Source organism: Grammomys surdaster, unplaced genomic scaffold, assembly GCF_004785775.1.
Source record: "Grammomys surdaster isolate TR1022 unplaced genomic scaffold, NIH_TR_1.0 251, whole genome shotgun sequence".
In the NCBI taxonomy this organism is placed as follows: domain Eukaryota; kingdom Metazoa; phylum Chordata; class Mammalia; order Rodentia; family Muridae; genus Grammomys; species Grammomys surdaster.
The window spans coordinates 1,620,020-1,643,910 of record NW_021604692.1 but is presented as its reverse complement, the minus strand read 5'-3'; the positions used below and the strand labels follow the sequence as shown (position 1 = coordinate 1,643,910).

Sequence of the window (23,891 nt, the reverse complement as noted above, 5' to 3'; positions counted from 1 at the left end):
TGAATGCGGGTGGAGGAGGGGTTTACAGGGAGGGAGCACTACACTGACCCCAGGAGGCCAGCTAACAAGGCAGGCCAGTGGGAAAGGCCAGAGGAAAGACTGGGGGAAGCATGGATTCATTTCCTTTCACAAGTCTTTCGTTGATGCTGGTGCTGTTTTAAGAGATGAGGTCATCTTTATGTTTGTTGCTCAGGCTGATCTGGAGCCTGGCGATCCTGCCTCACCTTCTGAGAGGCTGGAAATATAGGTGTGAGAGTTACCACACGAGGTAGCCTTTTTAGAGATCATAAGTGATCGAGCATTATAGACCAGCCCTTTAACTTAACCCAGCACTCTGGAGATGGAGGCAGGTAGATCTCTACAAGTTCAAAGCCAGTCTGGTTTACACAGTGAGTTCCGGGGCAGTCAAGGCTACAATAGTGAAACTCTCTCAACACACACACACATTTGGCTATCTGAAGTGGCTCTGGATGGGTGCTGTGGGTGCTGGGTGTACAGTATTGACATGACCCTGCCCACTGCCTGGTGACTAAGAGGACTCCAGAAACATGGAATGACCCAAGCCCTTTGGCCTTACTGTGACTTATCTAGAGGGACAGGTGGTGTGTATGTGTGCACGTGTGCCTGCACAGCCAGCTGTCTGCCACTGCATGTGCCCCGAGAACACAGCCTGGGCATCTCCCTCCCAGGCTTCCACCTCTGCCCGGCCCAGCAGCAACGAGGCCTGACCCATGTGAGGCCCAGCACCCATGCAAAGCTTCCTCCAGCTACAGGGCAAAGGTCTCCTCAGCATAGACTCCAGGACTCTTCCCAGCTCAGAGATCCCTGACCCCGTCAGCATGGACTTCTCCATTAGAAGACACAGACATGGGAGAAACATACATAGCCAGAGGCTACTCTTCTGGTCCGTGTACATGGGTTGTTCCAGGTATATCCCCAAATTTCTAAGCACTGACAAAGGCCTCAATGGTTCAGACAGATGTGCACATGAAACATTGGTCCCTCAGTCCACAGGTACTATGCTAAGTACTTTCATTTCTGTACACAGACTCTAGTGTAACCCAGGCTGGCCTCACTGTGTAGCCAAGGATAACCTTACATTTCTGACCCTTCTCCTTCTACCTCCTGAGTACTGGGATTACAATCCGACTATATCACACCTTGATGTGTGTTAGCAGCTTTGTGCTTTGGAAGCACAATGATCAACATGGTGGTCTTAATTTTGTCCTCCTCTGAGCCTCAGTTGCTTTTGCTGTTTTTTGTTGTTGTTTGTTTGTTTGTTTTTGTTTTTGTTTTTGTTTTGAGACAGGGTTTCTTTGTGTAGCCCTGGCTGTCTTGGAACTAGATCTGTAGACCAGGCTAGCCTTGAACTCAGATATCCGCCTGCTTCTGCCTCCCAGGTGTTGGAATTAAAGGCGTGTACCACCACTGCCAGGTGAGCCTCAGTTTTTGTTTGTTTGTTTGTTTGTTGTTTTAAAGATTTGTTTCTTTTATATATGTGAGCACACTGTTGCTGTCTTCAGACACACCAGAAGAGGGCATCAGATTCCATTACAGATGGTTGTGAGCCACCATGTGGTTGCTGGGAATTGAACTCAGGACCTCTGAAAAGAGCAGTCAGTTCTCTTAACTGCTGAACCACCTCTCTAGCCCTGAGTCCCAGTTTTTAATCTAAAATTTTTTGTTTTATTTTTATTCATGTGTACGTGTGTGTGTGCCTCTGTGTACATGTATGAGCATGTGGGTACCCACCCACCCATGGAAGAGCATTGGAACCCCCAGTGGGTACCCACCCACCCATGGAAGAGCACTGGAACCCCCAGTGGGTACCCACCCACCCATGGAAGAGCATTGGAACCCCCAGAGCTGGCGTTATAAAGCAACTGTGGGTTACTTGATGTGAAGTCTGGTCCTCGGGAAGAGCAACAGATGGTTATAACCACTGAGTCATCTCTCCTGTCCCTTTTCCTCAAAACCTGAGGCATAACGGCTTTTCGGGGCTGTGATCACTTCATGTGTTGCAACCTTAACCCCCTCCTAATGCACATGATGGTATCTGAAGGTGGGAGCTTCGTTGTAAGGCCCTGTTCCCTTATGAGGATTCTGTCCCCTTAAATGGATTCATCCTGGTGGGGGGATAGGTTCGTGGCTTACAGCAGAGTGGATTGGTTGTAAAAGGTCTCTTGAGTTGCTGCAATGCCCTCTTTAAGTTATGCTGAAACAAAAAAATTATGTTCCAAGCTCCAAGACAGAGCACAGTGACGCACCATGCCCTTGGACCTCACAGGCTCCAAACTTGAATCACACAAAGGTTCATTGTAAACAACTCAGTCTCTATCATTCATCTGGAGCTGTAAAGCCCAACCAACTTTGTTTTGGAAGAAACTCCATTTTGTGCGAGACCAGAAGCTAAACTACTTCCAGAAAGAAAAATCAAAGTCCTCCTGAGCAAGCATCCTATGGCAGCCCCCACTCCCCCTTAGCAACAGCCAGTCAGGCTACGCTAGCAGGGTCAAGGTACACATAGATGACTTAAGACATCCTGCTGAGAATAGGTAACTTAGCCATCCTGTTCAGCAGGTGGTTTTGTCCCCATGTTCAGTTCCTGCAGATTACACCAGAAGTACAGTTCTTAAAATATTAACTTGCTGACCTGTATGGAAATTCCCCAAGCGTACTGTACCTACAATTAATACTCTGTACCACTAGACTCGGGGCTCTCACTCTGACCCACTGCAATGGGGACAGTGAGAGACCTTCCTCAAGAGCTCTTAATAAAGATCCTTATTATTTCCATCAGAATCAGCTCCTCGGTTGTCTTTGAGATACCTGCAATTTGGGCATAACAGTAGCCACCAAAATAGCGGAGGCCTCTTTCCTGCTGCAGCAGCCTGCTCCATCCTCTGCTTCTCCACATTCCTACATAGCACACCACATGAACTAACTTCCCCAGGAACTAACTGCCAGGTGATGCTGTCTCCAGATAGATAACAGATAGATATCAGGGCTTATTTAGTGACAAGCAACAAGGGGAGTTATGGGATTCTCAGAATCCACCAGGCACTGCATTCAGCAGTCCTGGCCCAACACACCTACAGGTCCCAGGCCTGTGCGAGGCTTGAGAAACTCTTTGAGGTCAGGAGGGACAGACAATATTGCATGTAACACCTAAGAGACAGCAGGTCAAAGCATGACAAGTCCTCTGAGTGGGAGACAGAGGGGATGGGGAAGGTGTACACTTTGGGTGTGGGTCCTGGGAGCAGGAAATGACTGGAAAGACAGGACCATGGAGCAAAGGCTCAGAGGCAGGGAGAGCTGGGCAGGTTCAAGGGTGAGAACAAGGCTGTGAAGCAGAGTCTAGAGAGTAGGCTAGACATGGAAGGTGACTCAGCAGGGGTCAGCTCCTTTATCGCTCACTCAACTTAACAGGCAGGGGTCTTGATACTCTTGTATCTTGTGGGGCTGGTCCAGCGTCACATGGATAATTCTAGAGGCTAGAGTTACCATGGAGACACCCACTTCTGCCAGACACACCAGTATTCACATATTGATTCTGCTCCACAACTAAGAAGCTAGAGAGACTGCCTCAGAGTCTGTTCTATTAACCAGTGTCTTGTGATTGTGTGATTTGGACAGAAAGGCAGGGTATCTACCCAGCCCAGACTCCTGGAACCCCAGGGCCAAAGAAAATTACAGGAAGAGAGAGAGGTTTCCTATGGAGGAGAGGGTTTGGGGGGGGGGTGGAGTGCAGGGGTGTGGGGGGGGGTGACAATGTGGAGGTGTGAGAGGCCATGGACATGTGTGGAGGAACAGGGAGTCCTGGCAGAAGAAACAGCAGGCCATGGCCCCTTCCTCACTATGCAGTGTCTCCTCCCAACAAGTGTGCTCCTGTCACCAACATGGGTCCCTGCACATCTGCCTTCAGGGTGGTGGAATACAAAAGTTTCACTCACCCACCAGAACCAGAGAAAGCTCCAGAAAAGCCACACAAAGACGCTTCCATTTTTCCAAGTTGGCAGAGATGAGAAGTTTTGAGAACTGCCTCTGCTGTGGAAATCGTGAGTGAACAGGCAGAGGTGGGACAGAGGAGGGGTCCCTGGGGACAAACCCCATGGAGGAGTCTCTGTGGAAGCACAAGCGAAGGTTGACTTAGAGATGCTGTGTGTGGGTAATTGGCTCCAAGTGTTTGGGCACTGCACCTGCTTGAACACCAGCCTTGCTTGTACAACAGAAGCCTGGACATCCTGTCATATGGGGAGGGCAAATATCTGCATCCCTATTGGGCCATCTATAACTTGCAAGGACTCACAGGAGGGTCTTTCTGAACAAATAGCCAGTTCTCCTCAAGACATCTGGTTAAACCAGAAGGAATCTGGTGTGGTGGTACACACCTGGAATCCAAACACTGAGAGGCTGGCTGCTCGAGGACGTCCTCAGCTACGTCCTGAATTCAAGAACAACCTGGGCTACATGAGACATATGTCTCAAAACCCTAAAAGAGTCTGGAGAGATGGCTCAGCAGTTAAGAGCCCTGGGTCCCTGAGGGCTTGGGTTCAATTCACAGCACCCACATGGCAGCTCATAACAGTTTTTAACTGCAGTTCCAGGGCATCTGATGTCCTTCTCTGGCCTCCATGGGCACCAGCCATACAAATGGCCAACAAAGAGACCCTGCTGCTTCCTCTGCACAGGTTTCACACATCCATGGATGCTCACACCTCCACACAGTCACAACCCCACCCCTCCAGCCTACAAACACAGCTTCTTCTCCTCCATAGGGAGCCACTCCCTCTAACATACATGTAATCAAAACCACACACACACACACACAAATAAATTAACCCTAAAAAAAAAGAAGCCACCTAAAGGGCAATTTGTATGTGTCCGTATGTGTAAAGACAGGAAAACAAACAATTTATGCCAGGCATAGTGGTGCACACCTTTAATCCCAGCAGTTGGGAGGCAAAAGCAGGTGGAGCACTGTGAATTCAAGGCCAGCCTGGTCTACAGAGTGGTACCCTCCTCAAAACCCCCAACCAAACCAAACCAAAGCAAACCAAAGCAAACCAAAGCAAACCAAAGCAAACCAAAGCAAAGCAAAGCAAAGCAAAGCAAAGCAAACCAAACCAAACCAAACTAAACCAAGCCAAACCAGTATTTGTGTCATGAAGGAAACACAAGAAGATGGTTTGTTTCCAAAATGAGTAGCGGATCTGGGGACAGGAATGAGGGGGAGGTCTTACTTAACCTTAGAATTTTACCCAAACTATGAAATTAAAGTACTAATTAATGACTAATACAATGTTACTACCAATATAGTAAACTGCTTTGGAATATGTACTCTTGAAAGTGCCGTAGCCCCACAGGTTGCTTGCCCCCAGCTAAGTAAGCTCTGTTTCCACAGACAGAAATATCCAGGGAAGGGAAAACCGAGGTGGGAATCCAGGTGTGGGTCCTGACTCCATCTCTGGTCTACAGTGACATCACAAGACACCTCCCTTTTTCACTCACATGCTAGAGGACAGCCCCTCCTTCTAGACCTCAGCTTCCATCTACCTCCTTTGAAGCAGAGTCCCTCATTGGCCTGGGGCTCACTAATCAGGTTACAGTGGCTGGCCAGTGAGCCTCGGGGTCCTCTTGTCTCCCTCTCCCCAGCCCAGGGATTACAAGCACATGCCATCACATCCACCATTTTCATGTGCGTTCTGGGGATTGAACTCAGCTCCTCATGCTCATGAAACAAGGAATTTACCAACTGAGCCATCTCCCGCCTCTCTTCTCAGCATTAGGAAAGACTATTTATTTAGTTTAAGTCCTGTGTATGTAGGGGGTGGGGGGATGCGCATGTGAGTGTGTGTGCCTATAGATGCCAGAAGCATCAGATCTGGAGCTGGCACTATAGGCAATTATGAGTTGCCCCATGATATGGGTTCTGGAAACTCCCCTGCTAGAGCATGAAACACTCTCACCTGCTGGGCCGTGTCTCCAGCCCACTTCTTGTCCCTTAACTCAGTCCCTCTAACTAGACCAAACACCGACTGCACATGAGTCTCAGTCCCCCTACTTCTTGCCGTCACATCTGCTCCTGTTTCCCAAGTGCTGGGACTAAAGACCTGCTTTAAAAACTACAGTCTTAAAGATTATCTTTTTTTTTTTTTTTTTTTGGTTTTTCGAGACAGGGTTTCTCTGTGTAGCCCTGGCTGTCCTGGAACTCACTCTGTAGACCAGGCTGGCCTTGAACTCAGAAATCCGCCTGCCTCTGCCTCCCAAGTGCTGGGATTAAAGGTGTGTGCCACCACTGCCTGGCCTTGAAGATTATCTATCAACAATTCCCTCACAAATTTATTCAGCCACCACCCACTATCTATCTGTCTACCTGCTGTTCACTGTAAACCTACCCAGCCATCTTTTCTTCCTCTGTAAGCTAAAAAGTCTGTCATTAAGTCCAGTGGCTCTACCTCCTGTGCCATGGACAGCAAGATAGAAATTGGTACCAGAAGTGGGGTTGCTGCTGTGATAAATCTGACCATGTCATTCTTAGGCCTTTGGAACTAGTTTGTGGGAGGAATGTGGAAGAGTCTGGAACTTCACTGCAGGCCCCAGGTGCCAGACATGGAGCTGCAGGACCCCGTGGTTTCTCTACTGTACTTTGGTCTGATTATTCCTTGCTATGCCTTGATTTTCATTTTACAGTAAGAATGCTTACTTTGTAGCATCGTATATATCAGAAGTGTTGAATGTGATTTTTATATTTTAGGAGTTCACAGTTGAAAGACTTTAGACTTTGAAAGTATTAGAGTTATTAAAGACTTTAGGAACGTTTGAAGTTGAACTGAGTGAGAACACCTTGCGTTATGATACAGTTGTGAACCTTTGAGAACAGAGAGGAAAGTTGTAGCTCTAAAGTGATGGTGTTGGGTGTTAGGTTGACAAGGGATGGATTGTGATGATTCATCTTGGTTGTCACTTGGTTATATCTAAAATCAAGTAATATATATAAACCACTGGGCATATCTGTGGAAGGATTTCCCTGATCAGGTTATTTGAAGTGGGGAGACCTACCCTAAATGGGAGCAGCATATTCTGGTGGGAGACCTTAAGGGAAAACTTCTGCTTTTCTCCGCATCGCCTTCATGACTTGCTGGTGAGTTCACTTACCCGGTTGTTGCTGTTACTGCTGCCACCACTGCTGCTACATTCCTTTGCTGAAATCACAATCCGGCCTTTTCCGGCTTCCGATGTAGACTAAAGACTAGTGACTCTCCAGGAGTTCTCCAGGTGTTCGGCTTCAGGTCAGGATCACAGAAGCATCCAGACTCACGGACTGAGGTGCCCTAGGGCTCTCAGCTTCTCCAGTGTGAAGATAGCCACTCTTGGACTACCCAGACCATATTTGTAAGCCTATCTAATTCATCAAATTTAAAATATATATTCAGTCCGTTGGTTCTCTTCTCACCAAAGAGACTAATACCATTACTTTCAACACTGTTAAAAAGTAATACCCCCTGCTCCTTTTCTCTCGCCTTTGGCAGCCACGCTGCCCACTCTCCTGGTTTCCTCCTTCCCAGCTCACTTTGTTACTCTTCAGTCCTTCCAGTCACAGCAACTAGTCCCATAGCCGAAGTTTCCCCAGGTCTCACATCCGTGACTTTCATCTCTGGACCTTCACCAATGACATCCTGAACTTCAGGCCATCCATCCAAACAGACAGGCTCTGGCTTTCCCCAAACAGCTCGAGCCATCTCATCGAATGGCAAAACTCTGGACTTGCCTTCATTCAGGCCAAGAAGCTGAGGGGTGTTCTTGGTGCCTCTTTTTTTTCTCTTACCCACATTTAAAACCTCAGTAGGACCTGTAATTCCATTGTTCAGAGGCTCAACGGCAGAGCTCACACTTACACGCACAGGACCATGTAGTCACTCCCTAGCTCCAGAAATATAAATAAATAAATAAATAAATAAATAAATAAATAAATGGAAATAAAGCTGCAATCCTCTTGGTGCTCACTTTAAAATACAGCTGACTCTCATACCCAGTACCCTGGAAACAGGCAGAAAGCTCTCTGTGAGTTCCAGGTCAGACTGGTTTATATAGTGACTTCTCCATAATGAACCCTGTCTCAAACAAACAAACAAACAAACAAACAAAACATATGACTAACATACCCCCACCTTATGATGACTCAACTTGTACAGTGGACAAGAAAGGGACACACATTCATGGAAAGGGTCATGAATTCAGTGGAAACTGTGCTCACGATTTGGAATTTTGATTTTTCCCCCCTGAGGTAGTAAAATGTTGGTTGGCAGCAAAAAACTACAGCTCCTATAAGTTAGTGGTCATGATGGCAAGTCAGTGACACACTGTGTGTTTGTGTGTGTGTGTGTGTGTGTGTATGTGTGTGTGTGTGTTGTGTGTATGTGTGTGTGTGTGTATGTGTGTGTGTATGTGTGTGTGTGTATGTGTGTGTGTGTGTATGTGTGTATGTATTGTCTGTGTGTGTGTGTGTATGTGTGTGTGTGTGCTGTCTGTGGAGGTGCATGTGTGTACCATGGTACATGCAGAGGTTACAGGACAACTTTGTGGAGTCGTTTCTCTCCTTTCATTTTATGTGGGTTCCAAGGACAAGACTCTGATCATCGGGGCTTGCATTGTTTGGCCAAGAAGCACTTTTACCTTCTGAGTCCTCACGGAACCTAATAACAAGCTTGTGGAGAAGTAACTCCATCTAAATGGAGGTGCACCAATGTCCGCAGACCCCTTACCTCAGCACACAGCTTGGCTTATCACCGCTTCTGCTCTGTCTGCAGCCGTCCTTACTTCCGGTGGTTCGTTCCGAGCACAGCTCCCTCCAGGAGCCCAATTCATTTATTCAGCTTTAAATGTTTGTAAAAACATTTGTTCATTTATTCTGTGTGTAGAGGTACTTTTTGACTGCATCTATGGCTATGCACCACACACGTGACTGGAGCCCTCAGAGGCCAGAAAAGGGCCATCGGATGCCTGGAACTGGCATTACTGATGATCCTGAATCAGAAGCTGGTCTTCTGCAAGAGCAACATGTGCTCGTGGCCACTCGCCAGCACCCAGGAGCCTACTTTCAAAGTCAGACCATTTCCTTCCTTTGCTTAAAGCCTTCCAAGACCTCACTGTTCCCCAGTCCTTCAAAGGACTCCAAAGATGGTCTGAACTCTCTTCAGACCTCAAGTGCCACAGCCACCCTCTTGCCCTATGCCCACAGCTCTAGGAGTCTTTGCAGCATCTGCCCCAGCCTGTGTGGTTGCCTTCCAGGAGGTCTCCTGGTGTCCTTGCACTGGCCATTCACACCACCCATTCTATCTTTGCTGTCTTCCATTTCCCCACTAGCACTTGCCATGCATATAAGCACTGTTTTTGTTTGTTTGTTTTTTTAAAGATTTAATTATTTTATGGATGTGAGTACACTGTGCAGAAGAGGGCATCAGACCCCATTACAGATGGTTGTGAGCCACCATGTGGTTGTTGGGAATTGAACTCAGGACCTCTGGAAGAGCAGTCAGTGCTTTTAAGCTGAGCCATCTCTCCAGTCCATGTTAGCACTGTTTTTTTGTTTGTTTGCTTGTTTGTTTTTATTTGCTATTCTCTTTACAGCATCACCTACTTTTAGAACAGAACCTGACAAGTGGCAGTCAATGAACATTTAACAAATGAGTAAATGGATACATGGTATCACTGCTGTTGGAAAGCTGGATGGACAGATGCTCGCTGAATGGCATTTGAGCCAGAGGGGGATAGCGACTCTAAGCGAATGACAAAAGTATACATAATCTTGTTTATATAAAGTCTCATCATAAAAGAACAGAAGACTCAGGCTCTAGGAGAGAACAATGTGGTGAGGACTAGGAAATGACCAGCAGTGGGCAGGAACATGGAGGTGAACAGGTCCAAAAGCAGAGGGGAGTGCTTTACTCTTTACAGATCAGGGTAAGTAGGGGGCACAGTGGTGTATATCTAATCCTAGCACTCAGGAAGCAGAGGCAGGAGGATCTCTGTTAGTTCAAGGGCAGCCTAGTCTAAATTGTGAAATCCTGACTCCAAACAACTACAAACCCACAAAACAAAACACAAAACAAACAAACAACAACAAAAAACAAAACCAGAAAAACTTCCAGATGGTTGCACAGAGAAACTTCTAGACCAGGACTCCCCACAGTCTCCCCTAGCTTAGTGCTCCAGGGAGTACTTCCTGTACTGACTCAGCACCTGTCTAGCCATCCCAGAGCCTCTGCCTGACTCCGCTCTTGCTTCACCCTGTCACTTAGTCAGGAGCAGCCAGTATGTCCAATGCATGAGCTGGCTGCACCGTGGGGAGAGGACCAGCACATGGCAGGGTAAGGAGCAAGTGCCTGGCTTTTGGTACCCAGCCCTATGCCCTCTTGGTTGTGAGCAGGATGTCTAGCCCTAGAGTTGGTTTGTCTGAGGCTCAGTCTATAACCAGAGTCAAGAATTAGGGCTCAGTCAATGTCTAAGACACTGGCCTAGTCTCATTTCTCTAGAAAAAAGTTATGGACTGGGCTCTGGCTTTCCTGGGGAGTGTCTTACAGTTACCAGGAAGCCTCGGTCATCTTAACACTTGCCTCAACACCTTGCTCTCCATCACTTCTGAAGAGCTGGGCCTCCCTTGGTCACTCTCTGAAGACCACTTTGTCTTGGGGTCTTCCAAAGGAGCTTACAGTTCTTACTGAGGTCCAAGGGCTGCAGGGTGGGGTAGGGGCTGGAGGCAGGGCTGTCTATCCAGAAGACTGTCTTGTGCAAGGCTTTCTGACGCAACTGGCTGAATAGTTGTTCCCCCTCCCCCAGCTTTTCTCAGAAATAGAAGGGCTGGGCAGTGGCCAGGACTCAACACACAGAATCCTTTTGCTTCTCTGGCCTCTAGACAGGAAGAAAGGCTGAAAAGGGGTCAGGTGACTCAGCAATGAGTTCAGTCCTAGGACGGCAGGTAGTAGATGTGGCTGGAAGGTAAGGGAATTAGGATTCCTGGAAATTTGGAGGTCCCAGCATGTCCCAGCCACACCCACACCCACACCTATACCCACCCTCAACACAAACCACAGAACCAGAATTATACATAATTGTGTACATGAGCCTGGGGAGGAGTTGTCGGTGGCTCAAGGTCACCCCAAGTCAGACAAGGTCAGAGTCAGGACCAGCTCTTCCCTTGCTGTGATCTAGCTCCTCCCACAGGGAAGGAGATCAAAGCCCTTCACTCCTGCGGGAGCTGGAGGCTCCCCCCTACCCCCAATCGTTCCTCCACTTCAGTAGGCTCCTGAAATGGAAAGTGCTTGTGGTTTGGGGACATACAACCCTGGATTCAAGTCTTGGCTGCTTCGTGTGTTTTCCTGGGCATGTCCCTTCTGCTCTCTGCTCCCAGGCTCTCAGGATGGTCGGTGAGGATCATATGAGGATGCAGAGGAAGGGACCAGCAGAGGCCTGCTAGGGTGTGGCCCCGTGCCCCTGGTCTTCCTGCCTCATCCTGGATGCAGGCTGTGCAGGTTGTGGGTGATGACAGATCCGTGGGAAGGTCACAGGAGACTGTAGGAGGTCACAGGGGAGAAAGGGAGAAGTCCAGTCCCTAAGAGAAGGCTCCCTAAGAGGAACACAGGCCAGCTGCAACCCCTGAATCACTCACACACCCGCATCTTCTCTAAACTGTCTTCCCAATGTCCTGTCATGACCTCTCAAGTATTGGGATTATAGGCATGCACCACCCCACCCAGTTTATGTGGTGATGGGAATTAGACCCAGGTTCATGTATGATTTGCAAGCATTATACCAATGTAGCTATATCTCCAACCCTTCAACCTCTTTTTCAGGGCAAATAACAATTTTCAATCTGAAGTGATTTTTAAATGTCCACTTTAGGGCTGGAGAGATGACCCAGTGGTCAATAGTACTTCCTGATCTTACAGAGTGCCTGAATTTGGTTCTCAGAACTCAAACTGAACTGTGCACAACTGTCTGTAACTCTAGCTCTCAGGGATGCAATGCCATCTTCTAGCCTCTGCGGCGCACGCGCACGTGTGTGTGCAGGCACACACATACACAGAGTATACATGCACATACATGCACACACGCACACACACACACACAGAGCATACGTGTGCACACACACAAATAAAAAGATGATAAGGTAGATGTGACAAGAATACCATTGGTCCCAACATTTACAAGGCTCAGCAGGCAGAGCAATGTGAGCTTAAAGCCAGCCTGGTCTACAGAGCCAGACCAGCCAGAATTGTAGTGAGATCCTATTTCAGAAAAACCACTAAAAAAATACAATAAAATAAATGTACTAAAATACATTTTAGGGCCAGTGGAATGGCCTAGCAGCTAAAGGTGTAGCTGCTTTACCTGACACCCTGAATCAAATCCCTGGGACCCACATGGTGGAAGAGACAGACTCCTGTGGGTTGTCACAGTCTGACCTTCACATGGGGTGCTGTGGTACAAGTGTGTGAACACACACATGTAAACTAAAACAAAACAGTATGCACTTAAAAACAAACAAAACGTCCATTTTAAACTAGACTTGGCACACGTGTCTGTAATCCTATCTACTCAAGAGGCTGAGACAGAAGAGTAGCACATTCAAGGTTTGGGTTTGCTTTGTCGATGCAGTTGAGTTAGAGGCCAGCCTGGAAAAGTCAGTGAGATGATGCCTCTAAATTTAAAAACAATTAGGAAGCCAGGTGTTGGTGGCATACAAATTTTATCCCTGTACTTGGGAGGCAGAGGTAGGTGGATTTCTCAGTTCTAAGGTTGGCCTTGTTTACAAAATGAGTTTTAGGATAGCCAGGGCTACATAGAGAAATACTGTCTCAAAACAAACAACAACAACAGAAAAATAGAACAGGAAGACTAGGCATGCAGCTCAGTGGCAGAGTCTGGCCTAGATTCCGCCTCCAATGTCTGGGAAGAGCTCCTAGGCCAGGGTTCAGTGGTTGTGCTCTTGTCTAACAAGTGTAAGGCCCCAATCTGGTCCAAGCACGACAGAGGAAAAAAAGGAAGTAGAAAGCGGTCATCATAAAATTAAATACCAGAAGAGCAAAACAAGATTATGCAATGCCAGTTCAATCCAGTTCTGATTAAAGCCTCTGAGCTGGGCTCTGCTCTCCAGTTCTTAAGAGAGAAGTGTGAAACACACAGAAACTCTGAAGTAAGACTTTCTCCCCAAGGCACTGTTGGAGCAGCAGAGCCTCTTGGGAGGAAAACTTATGCCTCTGCTGGGGTTCAGTTTTCCCACTGCTACCCCAGGACTAGACAGAGATGCTTCCACTGACTTGTTCCAACTTTCTCTTCCAGTTTTCACTTTTTTGGAAAACAATTCACTTGTTTGTATGGTATACACTTACATATCTCTTCTCTGTGATTATGTGTAGGATGTGGAAGCCGGATGAGTTTTCTTCTTTCCTCATGTGGGGTGTGAGCGTCCAACGCACGCTGTCAGCCTGGTGACAGGAGCCCTTTACTTGCAGAGCTATCTTGTCAGCCCACATTTGTTTTGTTTCTTGAGATAAGGACTCTGTAGTCTAGGCTGAATTTATGTCAGTTTCCCTGTCTCACCTCCTAAACACTGGGATTACAAGCATGGCTACCACACCAGACTGAACCAATTATAGCTTAGTTTCCATGATCCTTTGGATTCAAAAGAAATGTCACACATTGGAGTGCCAGGAGTGGTGCCTGGGGCCTGTAATCTCAGCCCTAAGAGAGTTAGATACCAGCCTATGTTACATAGTGAGAAATTTGGATCAGGCCAAGTGTGATGGCATGTTCCCGTAATACCACCATGTGAAAGTTAAAGGCAGAAGGATCAAGAGTTAGAGGCCAGCCTTGGCAGCATTGTGAGTTTGAAGCCAGCCTAGGCTACATAAGATCCTATCTCAAAAAAATAGAAAAGAAGAAAAACTGAGATTGGGAATGTAATCAATTGGGAGTGTTTGCTAGGTACGTATGCACAGTCCCTAGCACCACATCAAACTGACAGTGTGGTACACACTGGCCACCATCACGTCTGAGGTAGAGGCAGGAGGATCAGAAATCCAAGGCCAATTTTGGCTACATACAGTATCTCAACAAAACAACAACGACAACAACATTCAAACCATACAAGATATAAAACAAAAGGAAAAAAACGATTCTAAGGTTATTAGTTTTAGAAGTTTACTGTCATTGGCAATTGTTTGATTATCTGTTGAGATAATATGTTCAGTATGTACTAAATATGATAGATTCATAAAGTGAACTCCTTTTTCATTTTTTTCAACCACAACTAAAAATAATTTTTTGGAACAAAAACCTTTTTTTGAGACAGGATCTTACGTTGACCAGGCTGGCCTCAGACATGCAATGTAGCAGAAGATGTCTTTGAATGGTTACCTCTATTTCCTGAGTACCCAGATTAAAGATGTACACCACCAGGCCTTGCTATTACCCCATTTAAAAATTATTTTTTAAGCTCAGTTTTGTTTATTTGTTTGTTTGTTTGTTTGTTTTGAGACAGGGTTTCTCTGTATAACCCTGGCTGTCCTGGAACTCATTCTGTAGACCAGGCTGGCCTTGAATTTAGAAATCTAATTGCCTCTGCCTTCCCAGTGCTGAGAGCAAAGGCAGCACCACCATGGACCCGAGCTATGACCTACTTTAAATTACTGTAGTTCTTGGTTTTATTTTTCTGATTTATAAAATTTGTGCTGAGAGTGGTCAGGGTGGCTACCTTGAGTCCACAGCATTTGAGCAAGGCCTGGCACAGCCAGTAAACTCTGAGCACTGGCAAGCACCCCTCACTCAGGCCTGGTGTCAGGCGGGTTTCTCACATGGCTGAGGCTCCCATCTGTCCTGCTTTCTGAAAAGAAGCTCATTCATCCCTCCCCAGCTGCCAGGTGGGCCGCATAAGGTTAGATCCCAGAATCCTCTGGGGTGTGTGGGGGTTGGGAGAGGGAGACACAAGAGGGTTGGTCCCCTGGCTTCTAGAACCAGAGAAACAGGTGTGTCATGGCCTTGCCTGTCTCCCTGTAGCTCTTCCTGGAGGAAGTTTGTTTTTGACTTGAATAAACTCAAGTATCAAGATATAAATTAGAGTATCGGAAAAGGCACTGGGCCTTTGGGACTTTGCCAGGGTGGAGGAATGGGGGTAGCTGTCACCACCATGACTAGTCTCACTCTACCTAGCTTCAGCTGTGGCTGGAATCTTGTTCTATCCCTCCACCTGCAGTGTCCAGCGGCTCTGCCCTACTTACTGAGTGCCTATAAGTCCATAGACTACACTTTTTTGTTATTACTGGGGATTGGACTCGCTGCCTACCTATGCTAGGCAAATGTTCTGGGCTGAGCTACAGCCCCCCCCCCGCACCCCCCCCCCCGCTTCAGCCCTTACATTTCTTTTAGATTGATAACAAGGCCTTCAGTCCCAGTACTGGGGGACAGAAGCAGGGACATCTCTGTGAGTTCTAGAGTAGCCTGCTCTACAGAGTGAGTTCCAGGCAAGCCAGAGTTACATCGTCAAACTCATCCTCCTGCCTTAGGCTTCGAGTAACTGAGCTTCTGGGTGTGCATCACACCCAGCTGCTCTAAGAGCTTTGTGCACGCGAACTCACTAATGCTCGCAGCAACCACGCAAAGAGAACAGCATGTTATGGAGCAGGGAACCGAAGCTCTGCTTCCTTTGGTTGTTTTTGGCTTTGTCCTCTCACAGAGCCACACCCCCAGCTAGACAGGGCTAAGTGGCTTTTCTGAGCTACAGCAGAGCTGGGTGCACACTTGAAAGAGTTGCTTTAGGCCAGGTCCCCAGGACGCAGAGCGTGGGGCTTCTAGCCCAGTCTGTAGTGGGGTGTGGAGGCGATATTTGTTTTGTTTGTTTTTTGAGCCAGGGTTTCTCTGGATAGCCCTGGATATCCTGGAACTCACTCTGTAGACTAGGCTGGCCTCTGCCCGACTACGGGGTAGGGAGTGGAAGGGATTGGCGAGATTTTTAAACAGCCTTCGTTCATTCTTTTTACCACTATTCTCATTTCATATATGGGAAATAGGTGTAAAGTACTACAATAAGAAGAGTCGGTGGCTTCAGAGTGCTACTTCAGGAGCTGGGGGTTTGGGGGTGTGTGGCCCCGAAGGTGAGGGCGGAGCTCGCTCGGCAACATGGGCGGGTCATGGATGGTGCAATCCCGGGCCGCTGGGCGTCATCGGCAGATTAGCTCAGGTTTACATCAGCCGGGCGGGGATCCGAGCCCGCGTCCCGGTGCCGCAGCACTTTAGCAGCGGAAGCGGCTACTGCCGAGTACGTGACGGCTAGGGTCTGGCACCGGCGTGCTGGGGACTCCGAGATCAGTTAGGCTGGCGGCGATCCTCCAGCGCGGCTGCGGGCGCAGGCGGCTCTGAGACCCCAGGAGACAAGGTACCCAGTAGGGAGCTGAGAAGGGGGTTTACCCGGGTCTGGCAAGAGGGTCACTGGTAATCCAGGCGTATTCATGAACACTCATATTCTCTCTCTCTCTCTCTCTCTCTCTCTCTCTCTCTCTCTCTCTCTCTCTCTCCCTCCCCCCCCCAACCCGCTCTCGCTTTCTTTGCTCACTCTCACTCTTCTCACTCTCACTCTCTTGCTCCTTTACTCCGCCGTCTGGGGGCGCCCTGAGCCTGAGCCGCTGCCCCCAGTTTATTATGCAGCCCAGGCTGGCCCGGGATTCGCCTCTGTCCCCAGGGTTCTGGCGATGCAGGGGCGCGTCCCTATGCCCAGCTTTCCTTTTTGCAGTATTAAGTCTTTCAGTCGTCGCGGGTGCGTTCCTTTTCTAGCAGTCCTTGCAATTGAGACCGCTATGTCTAGTGAGTTTCGGAAAACCCAGTGTGATGTTTCTCTATCCCGAGGGTCCTAGCAGGGAAGATGGGATACCAAACAGCCTTTCTTCCCTTCTCTCTAGATGCGAGCCACGCCTCTGGCTGCTTCTGCAGATGTTACCTGCAGGAAGAAACCGTTGGAGTTTGATGACAACATTGATGCCGAGTGTCCAGTCCTAAAACGAGTGAGAGATGAGCCCGAGCCTGGACCACCCCTCAGCCTGCTGTCCCCCAGCCCACCTCCCGCCTCAGACTTGTCACTTGCTGTGGCCCCTGCAACCCGGCTGGGGCCCTATATCCTTTTGGAACGAGAGCAAGGCAACTGCACCTATCGGGCCCTGCACTGCCCCACAGGCACAGAGTACATCTGCAAGGTACATTCTACCGGCTCTACCCTCTAGCATCCCAGGACCCTACAAAAAAAAAAAGGCCTGGAATCCAGAGACTTGCAGCTTTTAGCTTTGTAGAGTATCATTGGATTTCTGAACTAACATTACTCCGTGGAAGGCTATATATACAATGCACTTGCTGTGGCCAAAAAACAGACCCAAGCAGGGTATGGTGGCACATGCCTGTAATCCCAGCACTGGAGAGTCTAAAGCAGGAGGGTTGCTCCAAATTTCAGGCAATCCTAGAGTACATACTGAGAACCTGTCTGAAAAATCAAAACAAATCTAGACCCAGGGCTCTTGCTTACACACTTGTAATTCTGCACTGGGAACATGGCGACAGGCAGACAGATCTCTGGAGCCAGAGAGCTGGTCAGCCAGCTAGCCTCTTCATGAGTTTGTCTGGAGGTCAGTGAGAGACTCTATCTCAGGTAGAGAGAAGAGAGAAAGAATTAATAAAGGGGCTGGAGACACTGCTCAGTGATTAAGAGTGCTTGTAACTGTTGCAGAGACCCAAGTTCTGTTCCCAGCATCCACTTGAGGCAGCTAGCTCACCACTGCCTGTGACTCCAGGGCCTCTGACTCCTCAAGCATCTGCACTCGTGTGCACATACCCATACACAGACACAAGACAGACAGACAGACAGACAGACCGAAAACAGACACACACACACACATTCACACAATTAAAAATAAATCCTAAGACAAAGTGTGGGTAGCATCTGAGGACTGACACCAGAGGCTCTCCCCTGCCCTCCGTAAGAACACACACGTGCACACACCAGAAGAGGATAGGCAATGGGGGGCATTATGGAAATGAAACTGGTGTCAGAGGGCAAGGAGAAGCAAGAGAGGAGGAGACACGTAGGGTCGCAGGGGAGCGTAAGGAAGTCTGGGAGGGCCTTGCAGATGATAAAGAACAGTGCATGTCAGAAGCCGAAGGAGGCCTGGGGAGGAGGCTCTGAAGGCAGTGTGTCCCGGCTGCAGGTACAAGAGGCACAAAGGGCCAGCCATAGTGATATCTTTAATGGCAGCACTTGAGAGGACTATCTTTGTAAGTTCGAGGCCAGCCTGGTCTACATAGTGAGTTTTAGGAAAGCCAGGGAGACACAAAGACTTTGTCTCAGAAACCTCACCCCTTTTACCCTACCCCCAAAAGGTCCTGGGACAGGACCAAACTCTGGGGGAGAAAGAAAAAGTAGTCTATTTATTTCCTCTGTGCTACTCTAGCTCTGTCTTTCAAGATCACATGGCTTACATTTTACAGCATGGCTGAGTTTAAAGTCAAAAGCAACAAAGTGCTATATCAACTTTGTGACACTAGTCTCTAGCAGGCCTCGGTGTGGCCTGTCATAGGCCACCTCCTTTTCCCAAACTTCAGTTTCTTCCTCCAGCATACTGGACCCTCCTTTCAGGTGTTTGCACCCACAAACTCTGAGCACATTCCCCTCGTGGCCCACCCAGATGACTCCCTCCCTCCTCATTCTGACCACTGCAAGCTTTGTCTGCAATTTGAAAGCAGGTTGATGTCTTGATTCTTGATTACCTCAGGGCCTTTGCACTGCTTATGCCTCTAATACAGGGGAGCTTTTCATATGGGTACCTTTGGATCATTCAGGTCACTTTTCCTGAGTCAAGTGGGTTCACTCTTTTTTTTTTTTTTTTGAGTCAGAGTCTCACTGTGTAGCTCTGGCTAGCCTGGAACTACTTTGAAGATCAGGCTGGCCTCAAATTCAGAGATCCACCTGGCTCTGCTTCCTGAGTACTGGGATTAGACAAGTGCACTACCATGGCAGGCTTGCACTTTTTAAAATAGATGCTCATTTCTAAAATACCAGCCCACACTTGCCTAGCAAAGACTGGTCCTATGTTTTGTCTCTGAGATGGCAATATAAAATATTCTGGATTCTAGCATCTTTCTCATTTCTTTGGGATATATGGTTTGAGGCTTGCTTGTGCTGCACTGTGGACACCAAGAGGACAGGGGTAATGGCTGTGAGTCCAGTCAGCTGAACGGGGGCTGCAGACAGGCCACTGAGCTGACTGTTCTTAGGCTGGATGTGTGGCAGAAGGGGGGCAATGGTGGTGGTCTGGATCCAGGAGTGGTTTTCTATTTCGGTTACATCCTAGTTTCTGAAGCCAAGTCACACAGAGTGGCAGCTTAGAGCAGAGATGGGTGCACAGATTCTAGTCCCAAATGTGCTACTTGCTAGCCTTTTGGCCCTGGGGTCTCCTGATCTGTGATTTTGCAGAGGATGGGCTAATACCCGGCTATCAGTGACTTGCTAAGCAAGGGCCTCTGTATGTGTAGCTCACAGCTCACAGAGTTGGCTGTTGCTGGGACAGCCTGGCTTGCTAGATCCCTTGTGCTCACTCCTGACTCTGTCCCCAGGTGTACCCTGCCAGCGAGGCCCAGGCGGTGCTGGCACCTTATGCTCGGCTGCCCACCCACCAGCACGTGGCCCGTCCCACAGACGTTCTGCTGGGCTCTCGGCTTCTTTACACCTTTTTCACGAAGACCCACGGAGACTTGCATAGCCTGGTGCGCAGCCGCCGCGGTATCCCTGAGCCCGAGGCTGTTGCGCTTTTCCGACAGATGGCTGGGGCGGTGGCACACTGCCACAAGCACGGGCTAGTCTTGCGCGACCTCAAGTTGCGTCGCTTTGTCTTCAGCAACTGTGAGAGGTAAGTGTGGCCCCAGAGGCACACTCGAGAGGTGGGCCATGGTGGAGAAACTGCGGTCCCGGAGAGCAGAGTATTTAGGAAAAGCTAAGGTACAGCTCAGTAGTAGAGCATGTGCTCAGCATGCGCAAGGCTCTGGATTCCGTCCTCAGCAGCAAAAGAAAAGGCAGGGAAAGAAATCCTCAGCACGGAGTGATAGCTGCCTGTGCTGTGGAATCTGTAGCCCTACCAACTGAGCATGGGGGAGAGGGGGAGACACAGGTGGATCCCCAGAGATCACTGGCCAGCTAGTCTATTCAATTGGTAAGCTACTGGTTTAGTGACAGACCCTGTTTCAAATTAAATAAGGACTAGAGGAATAGCTGTGGGTGGTAGCATACACCTTTAAATCCTGGCTGAGGTAGAGAGAAGTGGATCTCTGTGAACTGGAGGTCAGCCTAGTCCACAGGGTGGGTTCCAGGCCAGTCGGGTCTATGTAGTGAGATCCTTTCTCAAAAAAAAGAAAAAAGTGGGGGATGGGAGAGTTGGACAGATGACTTAGTGGTTAAAGTACTTACTGCTTTTGCAGAGGACCCATGTTCAGGTCCCAGCACCCACGTGGTCTCTGACAACCACCTGTAACTCCAAGTCGAAGGCATCTGACAGACTCTCTGGCCTTCATTGGCACTGCATGCTCATGGTGCCCAAACATACAAGCAGGAAAAACGCCCGTTTGCGTAAAATATAATAAAAATTAATTAAAAAAAGAAAGAAACCAAGTGGTGATGGCTTACTCCTTGGATCCCTGAACTCAGGAGTTAGAGGCAGGCTGATCTCTGAGTTCAAGGCCAGCCTGGTCTACAGAGTGAGTTCTAGGAGAGCCGGGGCTATATAGTGAGACTCTGACCCATCAAAGCCAAAACCAAACCAAACAAAAAACTAACTGAGGCTCAGCATGATGGCCCACACATATAATCCCAGCACTCAGGAGACAGAAGCAGGAGGATAGTAATAAGCCCGGACTAGACAATGTGTAATGTAAGTGGAGAGATGGCTTAATGGCTTTTATTCCAGAGGACTTGAGAGGGATCTGATCTTTCTGTCCATTACCTAGAACGAAGCTGGTGCTGGAGAACCTGGAAGATGCCTGTGTGATGACTGGACCAGATGACTCTCTGTGGGACAAGCATGCGTGCCCTGCCTACGTGGGACCAGAGATACTCAGCTCCCAGCCATCCTACTCCGGCAAAGCGGCTGATATCTGGAGCCTGGGCGTGGCGCTCTTCACCATGCTGGCTGGCCGATACCCGTTCCAGGACTCTGAGCCAGCCCTACTCTTTGGCAAGATCCGTAGAGGGACCTTTGCCCTGCCCGAGGGCCTATCAGCCCCAGCTCGCTGCCTGATTCGCTGTCTCCTCCGCAAGGAGCCTTCAGAGCGACTTGTGGCCCTGGGAATCCTGCTGCATCCCTGGTTGAGGGAGGATCACAGCCAAGTCTCCCCTCCGCAGTCTGACCGAAAGGAGAAGGACCAGGTGGTCCCAGATGGGCCACAGCTGGAGGAGGCTGAGGAAGGGGAGGTAGGGCTGTATGGCTAGGGCCACTTTACTGGCCCCTCAGCTCCAAGGTGTGAGTTGAGTACCTGTGTCTCAGCTTTCTCCTGCCTTTCGGGCCAAGCTAAACCTTATGTGCCTTTCTGGAGGAAGAAACAGCCAGTGTGCCTCATACATCCCTGTACATAGTGGGGTGATGTTTCCCTGGGTGCCAAGCCCTGTTCTAGGTGCTGTGAACAGCAAAGAAAAAGAGGGAGAAATATACCTTGCTGGTCAAGTTGCCACAGTGCCACATGCTCCCAGGCATCTGCCCCTGCCTTGGGTACATTTCATACCAGGGCTGGTCTTCTCTGGGCTGGTCCTAGGTTCATGGGACATTCCCTTTCATCAGTGCCCCAGCTGCCTTCTGTCTTGTGCCTTTAAACAAAGGGAACATCTCTGTGCCAAAGACCAAAGTCCTCATTCAACTTGTGCCTCAGGACCACGCGTCAGGCCAGGCTGCGATTGTGGCCTCTAGGCAGGAGAACCTGCTTGAAGACGGGGCTGCAGGATTCAAGCCAAAAGGACAAGATTCCAATAAGGAAGCATCTGACTCAAGGAATGGTCTGGAATGAGGATCCAGGTCTGTTCACCCTGGTAGCCTCCAGCTGGAGCACCAAAGTTGGAGGGGAAGGACCAGGCAGGGACTGCCCTGTGGCCATACAGAGTCTCAGACCCTGTTCTGGGGACTCTTAGTACCCAGGCCTGCTGTCAGTTTGATGGCTTTGGTTTGGTTGAGGATGTATTTTTACCATGTGCCCAATAAAAGAGAGCTGTGTGGTTCTATATGTGAGAGAGTTCCACCTCCTAACATCCTTGGTGACTTTCCCTGCCTTCAACACTAGCCCCACCATGAAAGCCAGATACAACTCAGCCCCTATCAAGTGGCTTGTGAGAAAATTCTCCCACTGATCTTCCTGTACATACCATTTCTTCTAGAGACCTTGGATCTTTCTAAGCCAAGGGCTGGGATGTACCTCGAGTGTAAGTACATGCCTAACACACTCAGGATTAATGGGTTCTGTCCTTGGAACTTTGTATAAAGACAGGTCAATGAACAGGGTGGTTGCAGGGCAGGTCTGTAACTGCCCATTCTGCCCCACGTTCGGGGGCCACTTTGTAATGGCCCGTTCTGCTGCTCCAGTCCACAGGTCAGGGTCTAGCAAGAGAGAGGAGATGGAAGGGCGAGAGATGCAAAGAATGGAAACAAGACAGGAAGTCTGATCAAGTCTCTTTATTGGAAGGAAATCCTGGGTATTTATACCCTTTACCACGTGCCTTGCCCTCGTGGACAAGCACAGCTGAAGGCACTACGTCATGTGCCTTGCAGCGTGGATATCACGTGCGCCTAGCTAGCAGTGTGGAGACCACGTGCATCTAGCTGCTGGCGGCTCTAAACAGCAAAACAAAATATATGAGAAAAACAAGATGTTTATCAGAGTGTGCTCAGCTGTTGCGGGCTGTTGAAAACAAGTCTCTTGTCAGGGTATATGGCTCGAGATGGCTGTAAAGATGATAGCCACTTTCGGCTAGGAGTCGACTCACAACACAGGTCAAGTCTGGCTCTCCAAGCTGTTGTCAGAATGCCTGCTTTCTTGACTCTTTCAGTCCCTGGCTTTTCTCCATGGAGACAGCTGGCACTTATGTCACATTGCACAAAGAAAAGTGGCATTGTAGCACTTATGAAGCCAGCACTTGAGAGTCAGTCTTTCCCCAAGTATAATCTTTCCAGAACACACCAGTTGTTGGATGGACCCTCAGCAAGTTTCTTAACCATTCTATATCCCAGGCTCTTTATCTGGAAAAGGCAGAGAATAGGACCCAACCTACAAGACACCTATGGGTTCCTTTTTCCTTTTCCATATCATGTGTGTGTGCAAGTGCGTGCACGTGTGTGCGAATGTGCTCATGTGAGCATGCGTGAGGGCACCCAGAGATGGAGAGAGATAAATTGGATCATCCTTAATTACTCTTCCTCCTCCACCTTTTCCCTTAAAGAAGGTCTTTTCCCTCTCTCTCCCCTTCTCTCCCTCCCTCTTGTTCCAAGACAGGGTTTCTCTGTGTAGTCCTGGCTGTCCTGGAACTCGCTCTGTAAACCAGGCTGGCTTCAAACTTAAGAGATCTGCCTGCCTCTGTCACCTGAGTGCTGGGATTAAAGGCATATGCCACCACTGCCTGGCTGAGAAGGGTTTCTCAGTCAAACCCTGGTCTCCCTGATATGGCTAGTCTTGTCAGTCAGCCTGCTGCTCTGGGATCTTGTCTCTCACTTTCAAGGCATTTGTGTAGGATCTGGGATCTAAATGCTTTAAGCTCTCAGCCATCTTCCCACCACCAATAAAGCATTCAGAACAAGGGGGACCTGGCATCATTACCTTGCAGGAAA

The 23,891-nt window shown here is 48.8% G+C and overlaps 1 protein-coding gene across 1 annotated transcript; it reads left to right on the top strand.

Annotated features, from left to right (window-relative positions):
• The first annotated feature begins 16,225 nt into the window (after nucleotides 1-16,225).
• Nucleotides 16,226-22,305, top strand: Trib3 (tribbles pseudokinase 3). Its single transcript, XM_028774953.1, has 4 exons — nucleotides 16,226-16,432; nucleotides 16,953-17,243; nucleotides 19,651-19,943; nucleotides 21,034-22,305. Exons 2-4 carry the CDS (start codon nucleotides 16,953-16,955, stop codon nucleotides 21,512-21,514), a joined length of 1,065 nt encoding a protein of 354 aa, XP_028630786.1. The 5' UTR covers nucleotides 16,226-16,432; the 3' UTR covers nucleotides 21,515-22,305.
• The last annotated feature ends 1,586 nt before the right edge of the window (nucleotides 22,306-23,891 follow it).